The sequence below is a fragment of the Jaculus jaculus genome, unplaced genomic scaffold, assembly GCF_020740685.1.
Source record: "Jaculus jaculus isolate mJacJac1 unplaced genomic scaffold, mJacJac1.mat.Y.cur mat_scaffold_74_1_287302_arrow_ctg1, whole genome shotgun sequence".
Taxonomy (NCBI): domain Eukaryota; kingdom Metazoa; phylum Chordata; class Mammalia; order Rodentia; family Dipodidae; genus Jaculus; species Jaculus jaculus.
In genome coordinates, this window is record NW_025423509.1 from 237,691 (window position 1) to 257,220 (window position 19,530).

The window sequence follows — 19,530 nt, forward strand, 5'->3', positions numbered from 1 at the left end:
TGACTGCAAAAATGACTAAGAATTAAGTATCAAACAGCTCCATGATAGAGCACTTTGGCCTAGCATGCTCAAGGCCCAGGGGGTTCGATCTCTGGCTTCGCAGTAACACTGACAACAGCAATAACATCAATGATGAAAACACCTCAAACCCCGTCAAAGGGAACTGTGGGAAATCAACAGAATGACGTGGAGATGAGTATTTCGAGCTGGCTTTGTACCTCTGAAACACATCATTTCTCTTGATTTCTTCAGATTCTCCTGACTGCCTTCAAGCAGTGATTCCCCCCCCCCTTTTACACACACACACACGCACACACACTGCCTTCAAGCAGTGGTTCCCCCCCCCCCTTACACACACACACACGTGTGTCGTGGGGTCGCGACCGAGGTGGAAAACGCAACTCTCCAGCCCAGCGCCTCCGTTAACGCCATGGACTCGGCCTGTTAATTCCTGACTCAGGTTCCACTCCAGGTAGAACAGACGTCTCTCCCTGGATCCTCACATGTCACCCAGCACCCTTTCACGCGGCCCCAGGGCGCGGGCAGAAGCAGCCTCGGGCTTCGGCTCTACCCTGTCTGGGGAGGCACAGCGCGGGGCGCCTCAAGCTGCTTCCGGAGTTCACGCACAATAAACCCGGAGCCAGATATTGGACGCACAGGGCTGACGAGAAACGAGCCGGGGTCCAGGAGCCACAGCGTTCAGCCCGCCTATGCCCAGGGGAAAAGACAAAGAAGCCACGACCGGGCCGGGAACACCGAACGGTCACACTCACCCACACAAGCCATCCGAGATTCTGTTTGCGGAAACACAGGCCCCGGCGCCACGCGGGCCCTGTGACGTCACTTCCGGGGAGTGCGCAGACTCCGATGTCCCTCTCGCCTGGGCTGAGAGCGTTGTTTCCTCCCGACCGGAACTACAGGTCCCGTGGTGCTTTGCGCCTCGGCGTGCCGGAGTGGCCGCTGGAACTGGCACGGGGGAATTCGGAGCACATTGCTAGTGGGCGCGGCTGGCTAGGCCCCTGGCGACCGGAGGCCTAGGAATCGCTTGAGTTTTGCGGGTTCGGCCCTGTGACCTCCGTTTGACTAAGTCGCCCTGCTTGACGGACACTGCCGTGGCATCGTAGGAGCTGTCTTCCGTCCTGTGCGGCGGGAAGCGGCGGCGACCTCAACGTCCTGAGAGGTAGCCTGAGTCCAGTATGGGGCACCGGGTCGGGTCAGAGGGCACCTTCACCCCGGGCGGCTTGTGTGTCCGGGGGCGCGGGGCGCACACCGGGGCAGCTGCTCCACGCGCGCCGTCGCCGGGTCTGTGGTGGCGTTCTCCCCCGGCGTGGGCTGTCCACCCTCCCCGGCCCCGCGGGCGACTATCGGAGAGGTCACCCCCCGCGCTGGCCGGCCGTGCCTCGGGAGTCCTGGCAGATCCTGCACCGGGGCGGCCTTGCACCCACTTAACCCTTCTGCTCTGCTCCTCTGTTCCCCAAGCCCACTTGGGCAGGGAAGCGCCCGTCGTGAGTGTGTCCTTTGAAAAACAGCAACATCGCCACCTTGGAAGCTGACTGGAGGGCCATTTCTTACCGCCTAATCTGCACGTCATACTCTCTAGGAAGGGCGTTCTCTCACCTGCCATCCCACACGTGGTCCCAAAACTTCTGGGTGCATTGCTGTGCTGACTGCACTTTGGCATGGGCAGCTTGGGATGAGGAGGATCAGGTGACACACTTTGTCCATCACCCAAGAATTTTTAAAAAGGGAGTCAGAAGCACCTAATTTAGGGAAACTGAAAGCTAAATACCCATAGAGGGGACTTTCACCTCGAGATTAGGGTCAAACTCTTATTGGTAGCCTGGCTTGGTGGTGCACTCCTTTAATGCCAGCACTCAGGAAGATAAGGTAGGAGGAGCCCTGTGTAAATTCAAGGCTAGCCTGGGGGTAGAGTGAGACCTTACCTCAAAAACAAAACAAAACAAAGAAACTCAACAATAAAAGACCACCATCTTCCAGTTCGATCACTTGTAAATTGTGTCTATTAGCCCTCCTGAAGTTGTTGACCCCTTTATAACCTTTGAACCAAGAAAAAGTCTTACTTGTCACACATAAGTGTAGAAATCAATTTCAGATAACTGATTATTTTGTTATCTGCTATTAGCCCAGTTTGAGAATTTACGATCATAGAGACTGAAAGCCCTGTGTGTGTGTGTGTGTATACATATATTTTTTTTCAAGGCCTTAGGGCCAGGTATTATGTAATTTGTATTTGTTGGCTCCAATAGTTAAGTTTCTTCAGATAATCGCTGTTGTAATTTTAGAGAAAGTAAGCCTAATTTTTGCCTTACTTTTTAAAAGATGTTTTATTTGTTTGAAGGAAAGAAAGGGTGGGTTCATAAGGGTCCCTTGCCGCTGTAAACAAACACCAGATGCATGATCTGTCTTTCATGGGTACTAGGGAATTGAACCCAGGCCAGCAGGTTTTGCAAGCAAGTGCATTTAAGGCTGAGCCATGACCCCAGCCTTTTAACTTTTTCTTTTTTTTTTAAGACAGACTCATGATGTAGTCCATGCTAGACTGAAACTTGTGATCTCCTGCTTCAGCCTCCTTAGCTGGGATTGCAGGCATGGAACAATCACATGTGACTTAATTTTTTTTCAGTATAGGTTAAATGCTTCTTAAGTATATGCTTATACACACTCCACAATGAATTGATGTTATGCATGGAATATTAAAAGTGTGCATCTTTTGTTTTGAGGCAGTTCACTTAACGAGAACTCAGGTAAAATAAACTGAGGATAGAGGACTTCCCTCCCACTTTTTCCACTAATCATTAGCAGCATTTTAAAAAATTATTTTATTTATTTATTGAGTGAGAGAGAGAGAGAAAACAGAGGCAGATACAGAATGGCACACCAGGGCCTTCAGCCACTGCAAAGGAACTCCAGATGTATGCACCACCTTTGCATCTGGCTTATATGGGTCCTGGGGAATTGAACCTAGGTTCTTTGGCTTTGCAGGCATGCGCCTTAACCACTAAGTGATCTTTCTAGCCCGGCAGCATTTTTTTATTACTCATTTTCCTAATGATAGCTATTCTAACTGAGGTGAGATAGAAGAATCTCATTGTAGTTTTGATGACTAAGGTTGTTGAATGTTACCCCCCCACACACACACATGTCTATCGGAATAATTTTTTTTTAATTTATTTGGAGAGAAAGAATGAGAACGGGCAGTTTGGGCCTCTTGTTGCTGTAAAAAAATTCCAGGTGTATGTGCCACTTTGTGCATCTGGCTTTACACAGGTACTGTCAGCCAGCAAAATTTGCAAGCAAGTGCCTTTAGCCACTGAGCCATCTCCCCAGCCTGCCTGTTTGTATTTCATCTTTTGAGGACTGTGTTTATTTCATTTTCTAATTTATTGGGTAGATTGTTCTTTTCAATTTATTTTATTTTTTATTGACAGCATCCATATTGTAGACATGGTAATTCCCTCCATTCCCCCACTTTCCCCTTTGAAACTCCACTCTCCATCATATCCCTGCCCTCTCTCAATCAGTCTCTCCTTTATTTTTATGTCATGGTCTTTTCTTCTTATTATGATGGTCTTTGCAGGTAATGTCAGGCACTGTGAGGTCATGGATATCCAAGCCATTTTGTGTCTGGAGGAAGAAGGAGTCCTACCCTTCCTTTGGCTCTTAACATTCTTCCACAGTGGACCCTGAGCCTAGGAAGGTGTGATAGAGATATTTCAGTGCTGAGCACTCTTCTGTCACTTCTCAGCACCATGGTGCCCTCTGAGTCATCCCAAGGTCACTGCCATCTGAAAAGAGAAGCTTCTCTATCCAAAAGTGAGAGTGGCATTAATATATGGGTATGGCCATTAAGCACTGGTATCACCAGTGCTTACTGGGCAGTTTGGTGAGCATAGTATATACATTTAGCCAGACAGCAGCAGATGTTACACCCCTAGGGCTCATGACTACCCCTGTTGTAGGTTTTTAGTATCAGGGATGTATTCCCTCCATGGAGCAGGCCTCCAGTCCAGTTGGACAGCAGTTGGTTTTCCTGGTTGGCTCATTTGGCCTGGTTGGCCAAATTTAAGGCTTGCAGTACCTTCACTGGTGATTTCTCTCTTTCCCATTGAAAGGCATGCAGCATAGCTTTTTTCCAGCTCTCTATCAGCTAGTCTACATGGAGGAAGTTTTCAGGTCAGCTCCAGCAGGATTTCACAGTGATCTTGCAGCCCAAGTATGTGGACTCTTCAGCAATAGGTTCTTACCATCTATTCCTGGTGGGAAACCAAGAGCCTTGGCAAGGGCCTGTAATGTTTTGGGGGTATCAGTGATCTCCCTGGCCAACAACTCACTGGAAGGTATCCCATCCCTGGCACTGAAAATTTTCTATTATCAATCTATGGCTTCTGAGTGTTCCATTGTCCAAAAATGTAGGTTTCCATATGATTTATTTATATCCTCTTAGATTTTGATTAGCCCTCCCTTTGCCTTTCCTTTACTCTTTACTCTTTCCCTAGCCTCACTTATACCTTTTGATCCCCATTAATCTGTTCTACTACAGTATCATACTACTAAGTTCTCCCCCCCTTCCTATTTCCTTTATATTCTTTTTCTAGCTTACTGGCCTCTGTTACTGAGTTTTATTCCTACTCATATCGAAGTCCAATCATTTGTAGCTTGGATCCACATATGAGAGAGAACATGTGACGTTTGGCTATCTGAGCCTGGGTAACCTCACTAAGTATAGTATTTTACAGGTCCATCATTTTTCTATAGATTACATAATTTCATTTTTTTTTTAACCACTGAGTAGAACTCTATTGGGTAAAATGTGCCACATCTTTATTATCCACTCATCAGCTGAGGCACATCTAGGCTGGTTCCATTTCCTAGCTAATTGTGAATAGAGCGGCAATGAACATGGTTGAGCACATACTTATAAGGAAATGAGATGAGACCTTAGGATATATGCCTAGAAGTGCTATAGCTGGGTCATATGGTAGATCTATTTTTAGTTATCTCAGGAACCTCCACACTTATTTCTACAATGGTTGGACCAGATTGCATTCCCACCAACAGTGTAGAAAGGTTCCTTTTTTTCCACATCTTTGCCAGCATTATGGTCATTTGTTTTCATGATGGTAGCCATTCTGACAGGAGTGAGATGGAATCTCTAAGTAGTTTTAATCTGCATTTCCTTGATGACTAGGTATGTAGAACTTTTTTTAGATGTTTATATGCTATGTGTATTTCCTCTTTTGAGAACTCTGTATTTAGTTCCTTCACTTCCTTGGTTAGGTTTATTCCAATGTATATTTTTTTATGGGGGGGTAGGGTCTCACTATAGCCCAGGCTGACCTGGGATTCACTATAGAGTCTCAGGGTGGCCTCGAACTCAATGGTGATCCTCCTACCTCTGCCTCCCAAGTGCTGGGATTAAAGGCGTGCACCACAACGCCCACCTTTTTTTTTTTTTTTTTTTTGATGCAATTGTGAATAGAAGTGATTCCCTGATTTCATCCTCTGTGTGTTTGTTGATGGCATATGGGAAGGCTACTGAGTTCTGTGTGCTTATTTTATTTCCTGTTACATGGCTATAGGTGTTGTATCAGCTCTAACAGTTTGCTGGTAGAGTCTTTAGAGACTTTTATATATAGAATCATGTCATCTGCAAATAATAACTTGATCTCTGCCTTTCCAATTTGTATCCCTTTCATGTGTGTCTCTTGTCTTATTGCTATAGCTAAGACTTCCAGTACTATACTGAATAGAAGTGGGAACTGTGGACACCCTTGGCTTGTTCCTGATTTTAGTGGAAAAGCTTCAAGTTTTTCTCCATTTAGTATTATGTTGGCTGTAGGTTTGTCATCAATAGCCTTTATTATGTTGAGATATGTTCCTTCTATTCCCAGTCTCTGTAGTACTTTTATCATGAAGGGATGTTGGATTTTGCCAAATGCTTTTTCTGCATCTAATGAGATGATCATGTGATTTTTGCCCTTCAGTCCATTTATATAATGTATTACATTTATCGATTTGCATATGTTGAGCCATCCCTACATCTCTGGGATAAAGCCTACTTGGTCAGGGTGAATGATCTTTCTGATATATTCTTGTATTCTGTTTGCCAATATTTTATTGAGAATTTTTGCATCTATGTTCATGAGGGAGATTGGTCTGTAATTTTCTTCTTTTGTTGTTGTTCTATATTTGCCTGGTTCTGTATCAGGGTGATGCTGGCTTCATAGAAGGAGTTTGGTAGGACTCTTTCCTTTTCTTTTTTATGGAAAAGTTTAAGACAGATTGGAGTTAGTTCTTCCATCAAGGTCTGGTAAAATTCACCAGTGAACCCATCTGGGCCTGGGCTGTTTTTAGTTGGGAGAATTTTTTTTATAACTCCTTGGGTCTTCATGCTTGTTATAGGTCTATTTAAGTGGGTAATCTTATCTTGATTTAATTTTGGTAGGTCATATAAATCAAGGAAATCATCCATTTCTTTCAGATTTTCAAACTTAGTGGAGTATATGTTCCTAGGATTTTTTGAATTTTCTGGTATCTGTATTGATGGTAACTTTTTCATCTCTAATTTTAGTCTGTGTTTGTGTTTCTTCCTTTTAGTCAGATTTGCTAAGGTCTTATCAATCTTGTTAATCCTTTCAAAAAACAACTCTTTGTTTCATTGATTGGTGTTTTTCTTTTCTTTTCTTTCTTTCTTTTTTTTTTTTTTTTTTGGTTTCTATTTCATTAATTTTTTGCCCTAACCATTATTTTTTTCTTCCTCTCTACAGATTTTCAGTTTGCCTTGTTCTTCTTTTGCAAAGCCTTAAGATGAAGCATTAAGTTGTTTACTTGTGGCCTTTCTAATTTCTCAATATAGACACTGAAAGCTATAAATTTCCCTCTTAGGACTGCTTTCATTGTGTCTAAAAGGTTTTGGTATGTTGTATTCTCATTATCATTTGACTCTATGAATTTTTTGATTTCCTTCTTGATTTCTTCATTGACTCATTCATCATTTAGTAGTATATTGTTTAGTTTCCATGATTTTATGTATGCTCTATAGCTTGTCTTGCTATTGATTTGTAGTTTGATCCCTTTGTGATCAGATACAATGCAAGGAATTATTTCAATTTTTCCTGTATTGGTTAAGATTTGCTTTGTGTCATAACATATGGTCTTATTTTAGAGGATGTTCCATATGCTGCTGGAAAGGATGTGTATTCTGCAATATTTGGATGAAATGTCTTGTATATATATGTTAGGTCCATTTTTTCTGTCATCTCATTTAATCCAATTGCATCTCTGTGTATTTTATACCAGGATGACCTATCAATTCAATTGATGAGAGTGGAGTGTTGAAGTTACCCACTACAACTGTGCTTGGTGTTATCTGTGACCTTAGTTCTAACAGTGTTAGTTTGATGAAATTGGGAGCCACCATGGTAGGTGCATATATGTTTAGGACTGTAATGTCCTCCTGTTGGAGTGTGTCTTTAATCAATATAAAGTGTCCTTCCTTATCTTTACTAACTAATGTTACCTTGTCAGATTTTAGGATAGCAACCCCTGCTTGTTTTCTTGGCCCGTTTGCTTGAAACAGCATTTTCTAACCTTTCACCCTAAGATCGTGTCCATCCTTTGTAGAAAGGTGAGTTTCTTTGAGGCAGCAATTTGAAGGATCCTGTTTTTTAACCCAGTCTGCAAACCTATGTCTTTTTCTTGGGGCCTTGAGGCTGTTGATATTAAGAGAGATTATTGAAAGGTGTGTATTTATTTTTGCCATTTTTCTTGTTTTGTAGTTCTTCCAGTTTTTCCTTTGCTCTCTTCTATTAACTAGTAATTGAGTAATGGTTTGTTTTTTTCCAGGTTCATTATAGGTGTGCTTTTCTTTCTCTTCAGCATGGAGGATTCTTTCATGTATTTTCTGTAGATCTGGTTTTTCAAATACTCCTTTAGCCTGCTTTTGTTGTGGAATGTCCTTATTTCTCTATTTGAATGGATAGCTTTGCAGGATAAAGTAACCTTGGTTGACAGTTACTGTCTTTCAGAGATAAGAGCAGTTGCTATACAACATAAGGACCTGAGATCAACCCCCAGCACCCATGTAAAAAGCCAGACATGGGCTGGAGAGATAGATGGCTTAGATGTTGAAGTCGCTTGCTTGCAAACCTCACAGCCTGGGCTCAATTCCCCAGTACCCATATAAAGACAGATACACAGAGTGGGGCATGTGTTTGGAGTTCATTTGAATCTATAAATTACTTTAGTAATAGAGTCATGTTCCCTGTAAATTCTGTCAATCCATGAGCTCTGAAGGTCTTTTCTTCTAGTGTTCTTAATTTCTTTAGTGTTTTACAGATTTTTTTTTTCTTTTAAGTAGAAACTTTGTATGGATATACCATGTGTTGGTACCATCATTCCCGTCCTTCCTGCCTATATTCCATTGAGGGCCCTTCTCAGTGGGATTGCTGGCATTCACCATGGGATTGTGGGTCAGTTTCCTTTTTTTTTTTTTTGGTTTTTCGAGGTAGGGTCTTACTCTAGCCTAGGCTGACCTGGAATTCAGTATGTTGTCTCAGGATGGCCTCAAACTCAGTGATCCTCCTCCCTCTGCCTCCTGAGTACTGGGATTAAAGGCGTGCGACACTATGCCCAGCTCTATGTCTGTATTACATCTATTGACTTGAATATGGTGAACCATCCTTGCATCCCTGGAATGAAACAACTTTGGTCATCATGAATAATCTTTTCAATGTGTTGCTGGATTTAATTTCTAAGTATCTTATTGACTTTTTCCATTCATGTTCATTAGTGAGGTTGGCATGTAATTTTCTTGTTGTTGTGATCCTAATCTCTTCTGGTATCAAGGTATTATTAGCATTGTAGAATAAGTTTGGTAGCAATTCTTTCCTTTGTTTTGTGGAGTAGTTTGAGGAGCACTGGTGTAAGTCTTTAAAGGCTGGTGGCTCTCAGCCGGGAACCCATCTGGGTGTGGGTGGTTTTAGTTGGGAGACTTCATTGGTGCTTGTTAAGGATCTATTTGAGTTGCCTGCATCCTCTTGATTTAATTTTGCTACATCATAAGTGTCTAGAAATTTTGTCCATTTCTTTTACATGTTTCAACTTACTGGAATATAGCTTTTCATTTCATTTGTATCTGTTGTAATGTTTACCTAATTTATCTGTAATTTTAATTCTTTGGTTCTGTCATTGTTAGTTTGGCTAAGGACCTATCGATTTTGATTATCTTTTCAAAGAACTAACTGTTGGCTTCATTGATTCCTTTTATTTTCATTTCATGAATTTCTAATCTTTATATTTCTTTCTGTCTGATGACTTGGGGTTTGGCTTATTCTTGCTTTTTTAAGATCTTGATGTACATAATTTATTTGAGATTACTTTAATTTCTTACTGTAGGTATTTATAGCTATCTATCAGATTCCCTCTTAGAATAGCTTTTGTTGTATCCCACAGGTACTGGTATTTTGTGCTTTCATTTTCATTTGAGTCTATGAATCCTTTTCATTGCCTTCCTGATTTCTTCAGAGATCCATTCAATATTGTGATGTTCAATCTTCATGACTTTGTCATTTATGTAGTTTTTCTCTTTTTTGTTCCATTGTGATCAGATAGAATACACAGTTTTTTAATTATCTTGTTTTTGTTAAGACTTTATATCCTAAAACATAGTGTTTTGGATAATTTCCATGGGCTATTAAGGAAAAATATTATTTGTGGCTTGTAATACTTTATTCTATGCACTCATGGCTTTTTTGAGGCTTCTGAGAAATGCTGTAACTCTGAGGAGTTTTCATTTACAGGTGACATGGTGTGCCCCTCTCTTGCAGCTTTTGGCATTTCCCTTGTTCTGTGTTTAGTGTTTTACTAACATGATGTGAGGATGCTTCTCTTTGGTCTTGTCTGTTTGACATTCTAAATGCCTCGCATGTCTAGATAGCTATCTCTTTCCCTAGATTTGGAAGATTGCTGTGATCTTATTGAATGTATTTATTGAAAATGCCTTTAACTTGTACCTTCCTTTTGTGCTTACAATTTTTTGTTTGTTTCTTTTCAAGGTAGGGTCTCGCTCTAGCCCGGGCTGACCTGGAATTCACATGTAGTCTCAGGGTGGCCTCCAACTCACAGCAATCGTACCTCAGCTTCCCAAATGCTGGGGTTAAAGGTGCACAGCACCATGCCCGACTAATACTTGTAGTTTTTAAGTTTGATCTTTTATTTTTGTGTGTGTGGGCAGGGGGGTGGGGAGTGCTAGAGAATTTAATCAGGGACCTCTCATGCTAGGCAATGCTGTACTACTAAACTCCATCCCTAGCATCTGGTCTCGAAATGGGATCTACAGAGCTTGCATGTTCTGATCAGACTTTTACTCTGAGTTTTTGACTGGATGTTCTGATTCATCGACTATGTTGTCAAACCATGATAGTCTGTGTTCCATTTGATCTATTGGTAAGGGTTTTTATGGCATTTAAAAAATTTAACTTATTGACCTTTTCTTTCCAAAGTTTACAGTTTGATTTTTTTGATAGTTCTGTTTCTTTATTGAGTTCTTGTTTCATATTTTATATTCTCTTCCTTATTTCATTCAGGAGTTTAATCATGTCTTCTTTGATTGTGCCAAACATTCTTACAATTATTTTTTGCATTTTCAGTGCCATAGGTATCAACTACTGTGGAAATGATCATTTTAAAAAATATTTACTAGAAAGAGAAAGAGGTAGACAGAGTGAGTGAGTATGGGTGTGGCAAGGCCACCTGCCACTGAAAATGAACTACATGTGTCACTTTGTGCATTTCGCTTTATGTGGGTACTGGGGAATTAAAACTCAAGCCATCAGACTTTGCAAGCAAGCACCTTTAACTGCTGAGCCATTTCTAGCCCAGGAATGATAATTTTTAATGTTTTTTTAAATCTTTTTTATTTATGAGAGAGAGGGAGAGAGCGAGAGAATGAAAGGGTGCGGCAGGGCCTCTAGCCACTGCGAGCAAGCTCCAGATGCATGTGCCACTTTGTACATCTGGCTTACGTGGGTACTGAGGAATCAAATCTGCGTCCTTAGGTTTCCCAGGCAAGCACCTTAACCGCTAAGCCAGCACCCAGAGGAGATGTCATGGAATAATAGTGGAAGGAGTTTAGAGTTAGATGAAGTTCAGTTTATTGATGTATACTCAGTAAGCAAAGCTTCTAGGATCAGTGTTGTAACTGGAGGGTTAGAAAAAGCTGTACCTGGCTGTTGGGTTAGATGAAATTTGGACTGCAAGGTAATACCATACCTTCTTTGGAACACTAGAGGAAGGGTTACAAAGGTTTAGGATTACTGAAGTGTTAGAATGGCCTTATCAGATCTGCATATCCATGTTGGGAGGGTTCAGTTGTAGGCCTAGTCAGATGATTTTGTGTGTTTGTTTACAGGCAGGGTCTCAGGAGCCCAAGCTGACCATAGAACTCATTGAGCTCCAGGCTCATCCTGAACTCAGAGATAATCCCCACCCACAGTGCAAAGACTAAAGGTGTACATCACCATTCCTGGCTATATCAGATGACTTCTCCCAGCTGTCTAAATTCTCTGAATGCCAGCCAATAGGAAACAGTCATTTTTCTTCTTCTTTCATCAGATTCAGAGTCTCAAGATCTATTTCCACCTATTTCATAATCATGCCATCACTGTTATTTAAGTCAGACTTAGTTTTGCTGCTTAGAGAAAGTCAAGGCATGCAGTTTGCTTATGGTAACTCTAGTCTTAGTGCCCCGCCCTCAGTGTATGTGAAGGCTTCAATACTATTGCATAAACCACATCCTTTGAATTATTCTGCTTTTGAGAATTTCTAATGCCAGAACTGAGCCAATAAAAATACACTATGTTATAGATGGAACCATTGTTAAATCTTCCAAAGAACCAAATTATGTCTCTTAGTGAATTCTTATAGGATTTCATTAAATTTGTTACTTCCCTGCTTTTCAATAATTTTATCAATAATATGCTTTATTAATAACAGGAGCTCTTCAAAGATCAGGTGGACATCTTTTTCCAAAGACTGATGACTTTCCCAAAGTTACTAATAGAGCATGTTAATTTACACAAAATGCTATATCTTTTCAAAGGATCAAAGTTCCCAAAAAAACAAAAATCATAAAACCAAAGCACAGACTGAGGGCTTACTTACTCATGCAAATAATATATTACCACCTGTGAACTCATCAAAGTCAACTAAGAACACATGGACGCAGGTATATTATAAACATACCATGATCTTTTTATTCCTGATATGATCGACTTGTGTAGGTAGCATCAGGCACTGTGGGGTCATGACATCAAAATAAAAGAGAAACTGATTGAGACGGGGAGGGGATATGATGGAGAGTGGAGTTTCAAAGGGGAAAGTGGAGGAGGAGGGAATCACCATGGGATATTGTTTATAATTATGGAAGTTATCAATAAAAAAAAATAAAAATACATACCACACCTAATAGCTAGACCAACAAAGATTACAGTTCTCTCTCTTTCTCTCTAGTCAGCCTTTTTGAGCCCTGTAGCCTCAATGGTCCTTTTATTACCATGTATAACTCTGTGCCATTGTGTGAAGTATATTGTGTGATCTGAGAGTTTATATTAGCAACAGATTGGAGTAAAAACACTGTAGGGATAGATTTGTCCTTTTCTTAAATCTGTCTCTCTCTCTCTCTTAACATCATGCTTAAATGTATACCAAACTCCTGACTTGGCTCAAAAAAAAAAAAAAGAAAGAAAGAAAGAAGAAAAGAAAGAAAGAAAAAGATTTAAACCAAAGAACCTGTAGCTGTGATTGATTACCAGTGGCCACAGTATCGAGTGATCTCAGGAGTACTTGGTGAATTACAGCCAACAAAATTGGCCTAGCTTGTGAATGTATCGCTATGCAACAAATTCCGGTTTGTGGAAAGACACAAATATGTTCAAATGGTTTGGGACACTGAAGTTAGGCCACATTCTATCACAAACCTTCAGCATACCTGAGACCAGAAGGTCAGCATGAAGACTTTTACCCAACCTTTCTTCTATGAAAATACTCAGTCTTCCTCTCTCTTACCAGGCCTGAGGTAAGGTCTGTCTTGTTGGCTGCTGTGTTTGCCAGGCTAGCTTTCCCATATGCTTTGGGAGTCACAGGGAAACTGCCCCTTGGACTTTGAAAGTCACCTTCACTGGACGCTCAGAGTCTCAGCTTTGACCATGCATGCGTGTTCACTGAACACAGTGGTCTCCTCCCTGTGTACCACTTCCTGCCACTTTAGCCACCATGGCCTTGGCCTTCACTAGGGGCATGTTGGTACCTAAAGGCTGGCCTGGGGTTTGGTAGTAGGTGGAATTTCAAGTTGACTTATTTGTGTCTGTCCGAATTACATACCATTCAGAGTACTATCTTCTTAGACATTGCTTGTGTTCAACACCAGTTTGTTGTTCACAAGAACTTGTCTTCTAGCCCTGCGCCCTTCTCCGAGGTGGGTAGATGACTACTGATCGTAGAGGGGCCTCACTGAGTCTACAAAGGACTTTCACCCTGCATGTTGTGAGAGCAAAAATTCATGGGTTATCAGACAGGCTCGTTGCCACTAACAAAATATGCTCATTTCACTCAGTAAACTGCAGGGCAGGGACTTTGGGAGCTCTCAGATTAAAAACTACAGACAAGGACCCGAAACATTTCATATTTTCCCACAATTTTGAACTTTGGGAGAGGTGTTCTGCTGTCTTCATGCTAATGATTCCCAGTAATTTCATTGTGGTTTGAGAAAATATTTTGTACAATTTCCATGAAAACTTGTTATAAAGTTTATTTTATGATCCCAGAATGTGGTCTGTATTGTTGAATGTCCCCTCAAAACTTGCTAAATATGTGTTCTGCTATTGTTGAAGTGAATATTCTGTAACTGTAAATGTTAGGTTGGTTGATAAGATTGTTTACATATTTTTTGAGACAGGGACTTGCTATGTAGCCCAGGCTAGCTACAAACTCACAGCAGTCTCCTTCCTCAGTACCCCTGTGGTGTGCCCCCACAACTGTCTAGTGATGCGTAGTTCAGATATGTCCTTAGTGATTTTTGGCCTTCTAGATCTACTAATGCATAGCAAAGGAGATCTTGACTTCTAGATTTGTCTTTCACTAAGAGATGACTAGTGCCTGCTACTGGATAAGAGTTTTCCTTTTTGGGTCTTAGAATTGTTATAAAGGACAATGTGGCAATGATGATAGCTATAATTGTGCTAAATTCCTTAATTTTTATACCTTAAAAGGGAGAATTGTGTCTCAAAGATGCTTTTACGAAGCGATGGAGAGGATTGAAATTTTGTGTTTGTTTTTGTTGGGAAAGGGATAGATATGTGAGGAAGACAAGAATATTTGGTACCTGGAAGCTTTAAAGAATCTTTTTTAAAAACTCTTATGAAGGCTGAAGAGATGGGTCAATGGCTAAAGTGCTTGCCTGCAAAGCCTGACAACCCAGGTTTGATTCCCCTGTACTCACATAAAGCCAAATACACAAAGTGACACATGCAGTTGGAGTTGGTTTTCCGTGGCTAAAGGCCCTGGTGTGCCCTTCTCCCCCCCACCCTCTCTCTTTTTTTCAGGGTAGGATCTTGCTCTAGCTGAGGCTGACTTGGAATTCACTATGTAATCTTGGCCTGGCCTTGAACTCACAGCGATCCTCCTAGCTCTGCCTCACACACCTTTAATCTCAACACCCCAGAGGCAGAGGTGGGAGGATCACTGAGTTCAAGGCCAGCATGGTACTATAGAATGGGCTACAGCTGAGACCCTATCTTGAAAAGAAACAAGATTAAAGGAAAAACAAAGCCTCTGGGGCTTAGAACGTCTGTATTGTGCTGATCTGGGCTTCATAGATAAAAAGACTGGAGTTTGGATGGCAAACCCCACATAAAGGCAAACTACAGCGCTAGCGTCTGTATTCTAGAATGCCAGGGCAAGAAGGGAGGCAGACATAGGAGAACCCCCGAAACTCAGTCCAGCTAGCCTGGTTGATACAATAGTGAGTAGTGCGAGAGTGCCTCAGAGAAGACGGAAGGTGGTACCTATATCTGAAGCTGTCCTCTGGCCTCCACGTGTGTGCCATGACATCATGCCCATCCTTACTCATACACATCAGTATACACATGAGAGAGAATATGAATGAATGAACGTGAACCCATGCATGCTGGCACCATGGCTGCCAACAGCGGTGCTGGGGACAGGCCGCACAGAGGACACCCAATATAAACAGGGGTTAGAAATTCCTAGTAAAGTGTTTGAAAGGAGTTTATTGTGAAAAGTGAAACTAACCCTTCCACTTGATGAACATCAGGCAGCATTCCAACTGAGCTCTTCTTGAGTCATCAGGTGTCCCCCCAGCATTATATGAATTTATAGGCACAACTTGTTGGATAATACACCAAGACTTTACTCAGTCAGCTCTCAGAACAACACGTGAAAAAGTCTGTTATTATAAAGAATAAAGGCAGTCACTTTTCTCTGTCTTTATAGTTCTTTTCCATTAAGTTGTTCATGTTATTTTATCCCTGCAACTTTTGTTTGGTTGTAGCAGCTGCCTTCTCATTGTTGAAACAAAACTTGACCAGAAGCAGCTTGTGAGGGAGGAAAGTGTTTACTTCAGAATTACAAGTTCAAAGGGAAACTTTATCAGGGCAGAGAAAGCAACCAGGTTGGAGCATAAAACGTCCACAATAGAGAAGCAGCAAGAGCAAGTTGCCTCTGAACACACAGAGACTGACTGGGCTCCTCCACTTCAAGGTCCACTCCAGTGACATACTTAACAGGCTCCACCTCCTGAAGGTTCCACCAGCTGGGGACTAAGTAGGAAGCTTACTCACAAACACCTGAGACTTGGGGGACATTACATTCAAACCACCACACTGGCCTGCTTCAGATTCTTACTTGTCATTGACTTTGCTCTAGCATCACTTTTGAAGGGTTCCCTGAAGCCTATTTATGTTGTAGAATTTGCAGTTTGATTTAGCAGATGATTTTCATGATGGTGTTGGATTATCTGTGAGAAAGTGATAGGAGCCAATGTTAATTATTAATTGAAAAGGTAAAGTCAGGATTAATCTGCTAGCTAGAAAATTCATTAATGAAAGCTTTTGCTTTCTCATGCAACCATGTCTGAATTTACCTGGGTATGATTCAAGTCTTACTAACTCTTATTTAATTAGTATGGAGTTTAAAATACAAAGAACTTCTGTTCTCAACATGTTAGAGATTTAGGTAACTGGTATACTTTGAGGTGGAGGAGTGTCCACTAATGGCTCCGTAATTTACAGCTACCACTGGGAAACCTGGGTTTAGACAAGATAAGTGATTTATTCAAAAATAATACTGTTAACTAAGTTCTGTTTTATTCCAAAGTTTATGTTCTTTTAAAATTGCATTTTCCTAGCTTTTAGAGAGGCAGGGGTTAATAACTTGCATCTGTTTTGTTTTGAGGCCGGATCTCCTAACGCAGCCCAGGCTGGCTTCCAATTCACAACCCGCCTATCTACCAAGGATCTTGTCGTTTTAAATTCCTCAACGATGTCAAGTCAAATAATGTCACATCACTGTACATTTTTATCCTTCTTATTGATACGGTGTAGGGCGTAGGGGGGATGGTAAAATACAGGCTATCTGTTTATCACTAACCAATAACATTGTGATTCACAAGTTTATGTAACATAATCTAAAGGCATTGTAAGATGTACTGATACCAACTACTCATTAGTTCTTAATACTTGTGATAATAACTAACTTACTTTCAGAACACCTCATATGAGAAAGTTGGTGTGATTCCTTGTCCCTGTAAAGTAGTCTTTATTTTACTAGTTGACTTGACCTTGGAGTCTAAAAGGAAAATACATGGAATTATGTCCTCAAGGTATCTGGACCCAGATCTATGGTCTACTTTCTGTTTATGACAGGAGAGTCCCTACAAATATATCTTTTCCAGTAATCGGATAACCCGTATATCACCCTCTGTGCTATCTGTTAGGCAGGCTGCTTATATTTTATGAGATTTTAAAATCATAGTGTCTTTTAACTGTGCACGTTAGCATAAATTCCTGTGGATTAGGTAGCAGTGTATCTACCTTTTTGCTTCCCAGTGGTTAATTATTTTTTTTAATTTTATTTTTATTAATTTATTTGACAGAGTCAGAGAGAGAGAGATTGGGTGTACTAGGGCCTCCAGCCACTACAAATGAACTCCACTGTTCATCTTTTGCATCTGCCTTACATGGGTCCTGGGGAATCAAACCTGGGTCCTTTGGCTTTGCAGGCAAATGCTGTAGCTGCTAAGCGATCTCTCCAGCCCCATGATTAGTTTTTAAGTAGAGTGGTTTAAAATGGAAATTTAAAATGGTTTATAATTACCAATTTTCTTACATCTACTCTTTGTAGAAGCTGAGGTCCATCACCATCCTCCAGAATGCAATGGAATATACCACGGACTATGCGGCTGGCACACAGGACACTGTTGGAGCCACAGAAAGCTGGTCTCTTTGGACACCATCACAGCCTGAAAGGACTGTTACTTTTGCATAATGGTGAATACAGAATGGCTTGGGCACAGCACCCTCAAAAGAAGTGGCTACATTTACCTGTTGCTCAGTGCCTTGCAAATGAAAGAAAGTCATTGGATGCTTATCCAGGGAACCTCCGCCACAAGCAATGCAAGCAGGAAATTTTATCCAGGAGGGTTTTATCATCCAGTGCTGCGTCCCAAGGAACTGCCCCTGACAAAAAGGAAGAGCCGGATCCTTTACAAGACAAATCTATTAGTCTTTATCAACGGTTTAAGAAAACACTTAGACAATATGGAAAAGTCTTAATCCCTGTGCATATAGTGACTTCTGGTATTTGGTTTGGAACATTTTACTATGCAGCTTTAAAGTAAGTTTGGGATTAGTTAACTGCCTTTCCATGTTTTATGACAACATTAGTCTTGATTATGGTAAGGTAGCCTTAGTTTGTTTTTAATGCATTAGTGTCTTTCATTGATAGAGGAAAACTATTTGTATCTGTTTTTCACATTTGATCCAGAATAACATTTACTTGTGGGTACAGCTGAGTCTTTGTGCCATGTGAGTAGGTAGTGCAGCCCTCCCCATCTATGACGGGAACCTGTTTAGGTAAGGGGAAAGAAAATTAACTCGGCTGTGAGGGGTGGAGCATGAAGTGGACCTCGATATGTTTGTGTGGACGTGGAGCCAGCGCCGTATTTCTGCTGCCTGAGTCGGGTAGCCCAGAAGTAATGTGCCACAATTCAGAACTTACCAGTACCATGAGCTCTGGACTTACATGTTTCTTAGAATGGTGATAAATTTAAAGGGGTACCTGTGTTGCTGGATGTGTAGTGTATGGGAAATTCATACGCTCTCTTTGCCAAAGCCTGGCTACTCCCTGTTATAAGCAGACTTAGACATTGTGAGTATTTCCTTTGGTAAATATCATGGTAAGAGACCTTCTGTTCTGGTCAGAAGTGGGTCTGGTGGCCTAGCCTCCCAGTACTGGAGACTGTAAAATTTCTATGTGTATCTTTTTTGTTATAGCTCCTGCCTTTTAAGGTAAGTCATATTTATCACCCTGCCCAAGAACAGAAATACCAGCTGTTCTGCCTTGGTGGCCGTGTGCCTGGGCCTAAGCATGGGGCACTGCTTTGGCATCTTTCCTACCTTGTTAACTCCCCCAGCGAGTTTACAATTACATTTGCAAAGCTCACCAGTTTTTAATGTTTGATTATATTTAGTGGCTTGACTTTAAGGTGTTACAGTCTCTGTTCTGGGGAGCACATGCTGAAGTTTCCAGGTTCTTGTGTCCCAGGACAAGGAATTGGACCATAGACACACAGGAAGGTAATTAATTGAAATACACAGTTTGTTAAGAAAGAGAAAGGTATATCTGAGAATGGAAGCAGGCCAGTGAACTAGAAGAAGACACACATGCAAAGGTCCAGGCTGCAAGTGTCATGGCCCTTTATAGTTCATTTACATAGCGCATGCCTCTCCTGCATTCCTGTATCATGACTGTTCTCACACATGCTTGTTAGTTGTATCCAGCATTGGGAAGGATTCTAGTCATCTGACTACCATTACCTCTTTCCATATATTGATCTTCACATCACCCTCTCTGACTTTGTGTTCTCCTGCCACAACTCCCCTTAAGAGCTGTGGCTACAGAAATCTTCTGGGGAACACAAAGGTAACTAGCTCCATACTGACGAGTTGGAGAGAAGGCTCTGGATTTCCTGTAGTGCACATTGGTTGGACTCCTCATACCGTAAGGAGTTGAGATTGAAATTGTCATCTATCCTGGAAGACACAGATTTTACAAGATTAAAACTCTCAAATCAAAGCAAGAGTAACATGATGGCCACATTGGACCCAGGGGAGCCATTCTTGTGTACCTTCCTCCTAGGGCTCTGGTCCCTATACTGTGCAAAAAGACATACACTGATGGTTATATATTGAGAATGTAGCGAAATACTAAAGA

General features: G+C 41.4%; 2 protein-coding genes across 2 annotated transcripts in view; one reads left to right on the forward strand and one right to left on the reverse strand.

Moving 5' to 3' along the window:
* Positions 1–844, reverse strand: part of LOC123457484 (mRNA cap guanine-N7 methyltransferase-like) — a 32,939-nt gene extending 32,095 nt beyond the window's left edge. Inside the window, exon 1 of the mRNA XM_045141370.1 lies at positions 774–844. The gene's annotated coding sequence lies outside the window, so the exon portion shown is untranslated. The remainder of the gene's footprint in view (positions 1–773) is intronic.
* An 89-nt stretch (positions 845–933) lies between these two features.
* Positions 934–19,530, forward strand: part of LOC101611577 (protein FAM210A) — a 31,121-nt gene continuing 12,524 nt past the window's right edge. The window contains exons 1-2 of the mRNA XM_004656823.2: positions 934–1,180; positions 17,440–17,931. Of these exons, the coding sequence (XP_004656880.2) occupies positions 17,468–17,931 (464 nt within the window). The 5' untranslated portion in view covers positions 934–1,180; positions 17,440–17,467. The remainder of the gene's footprint in view (positions 1,181–17,439; positions 17,932–19,530) is intronic.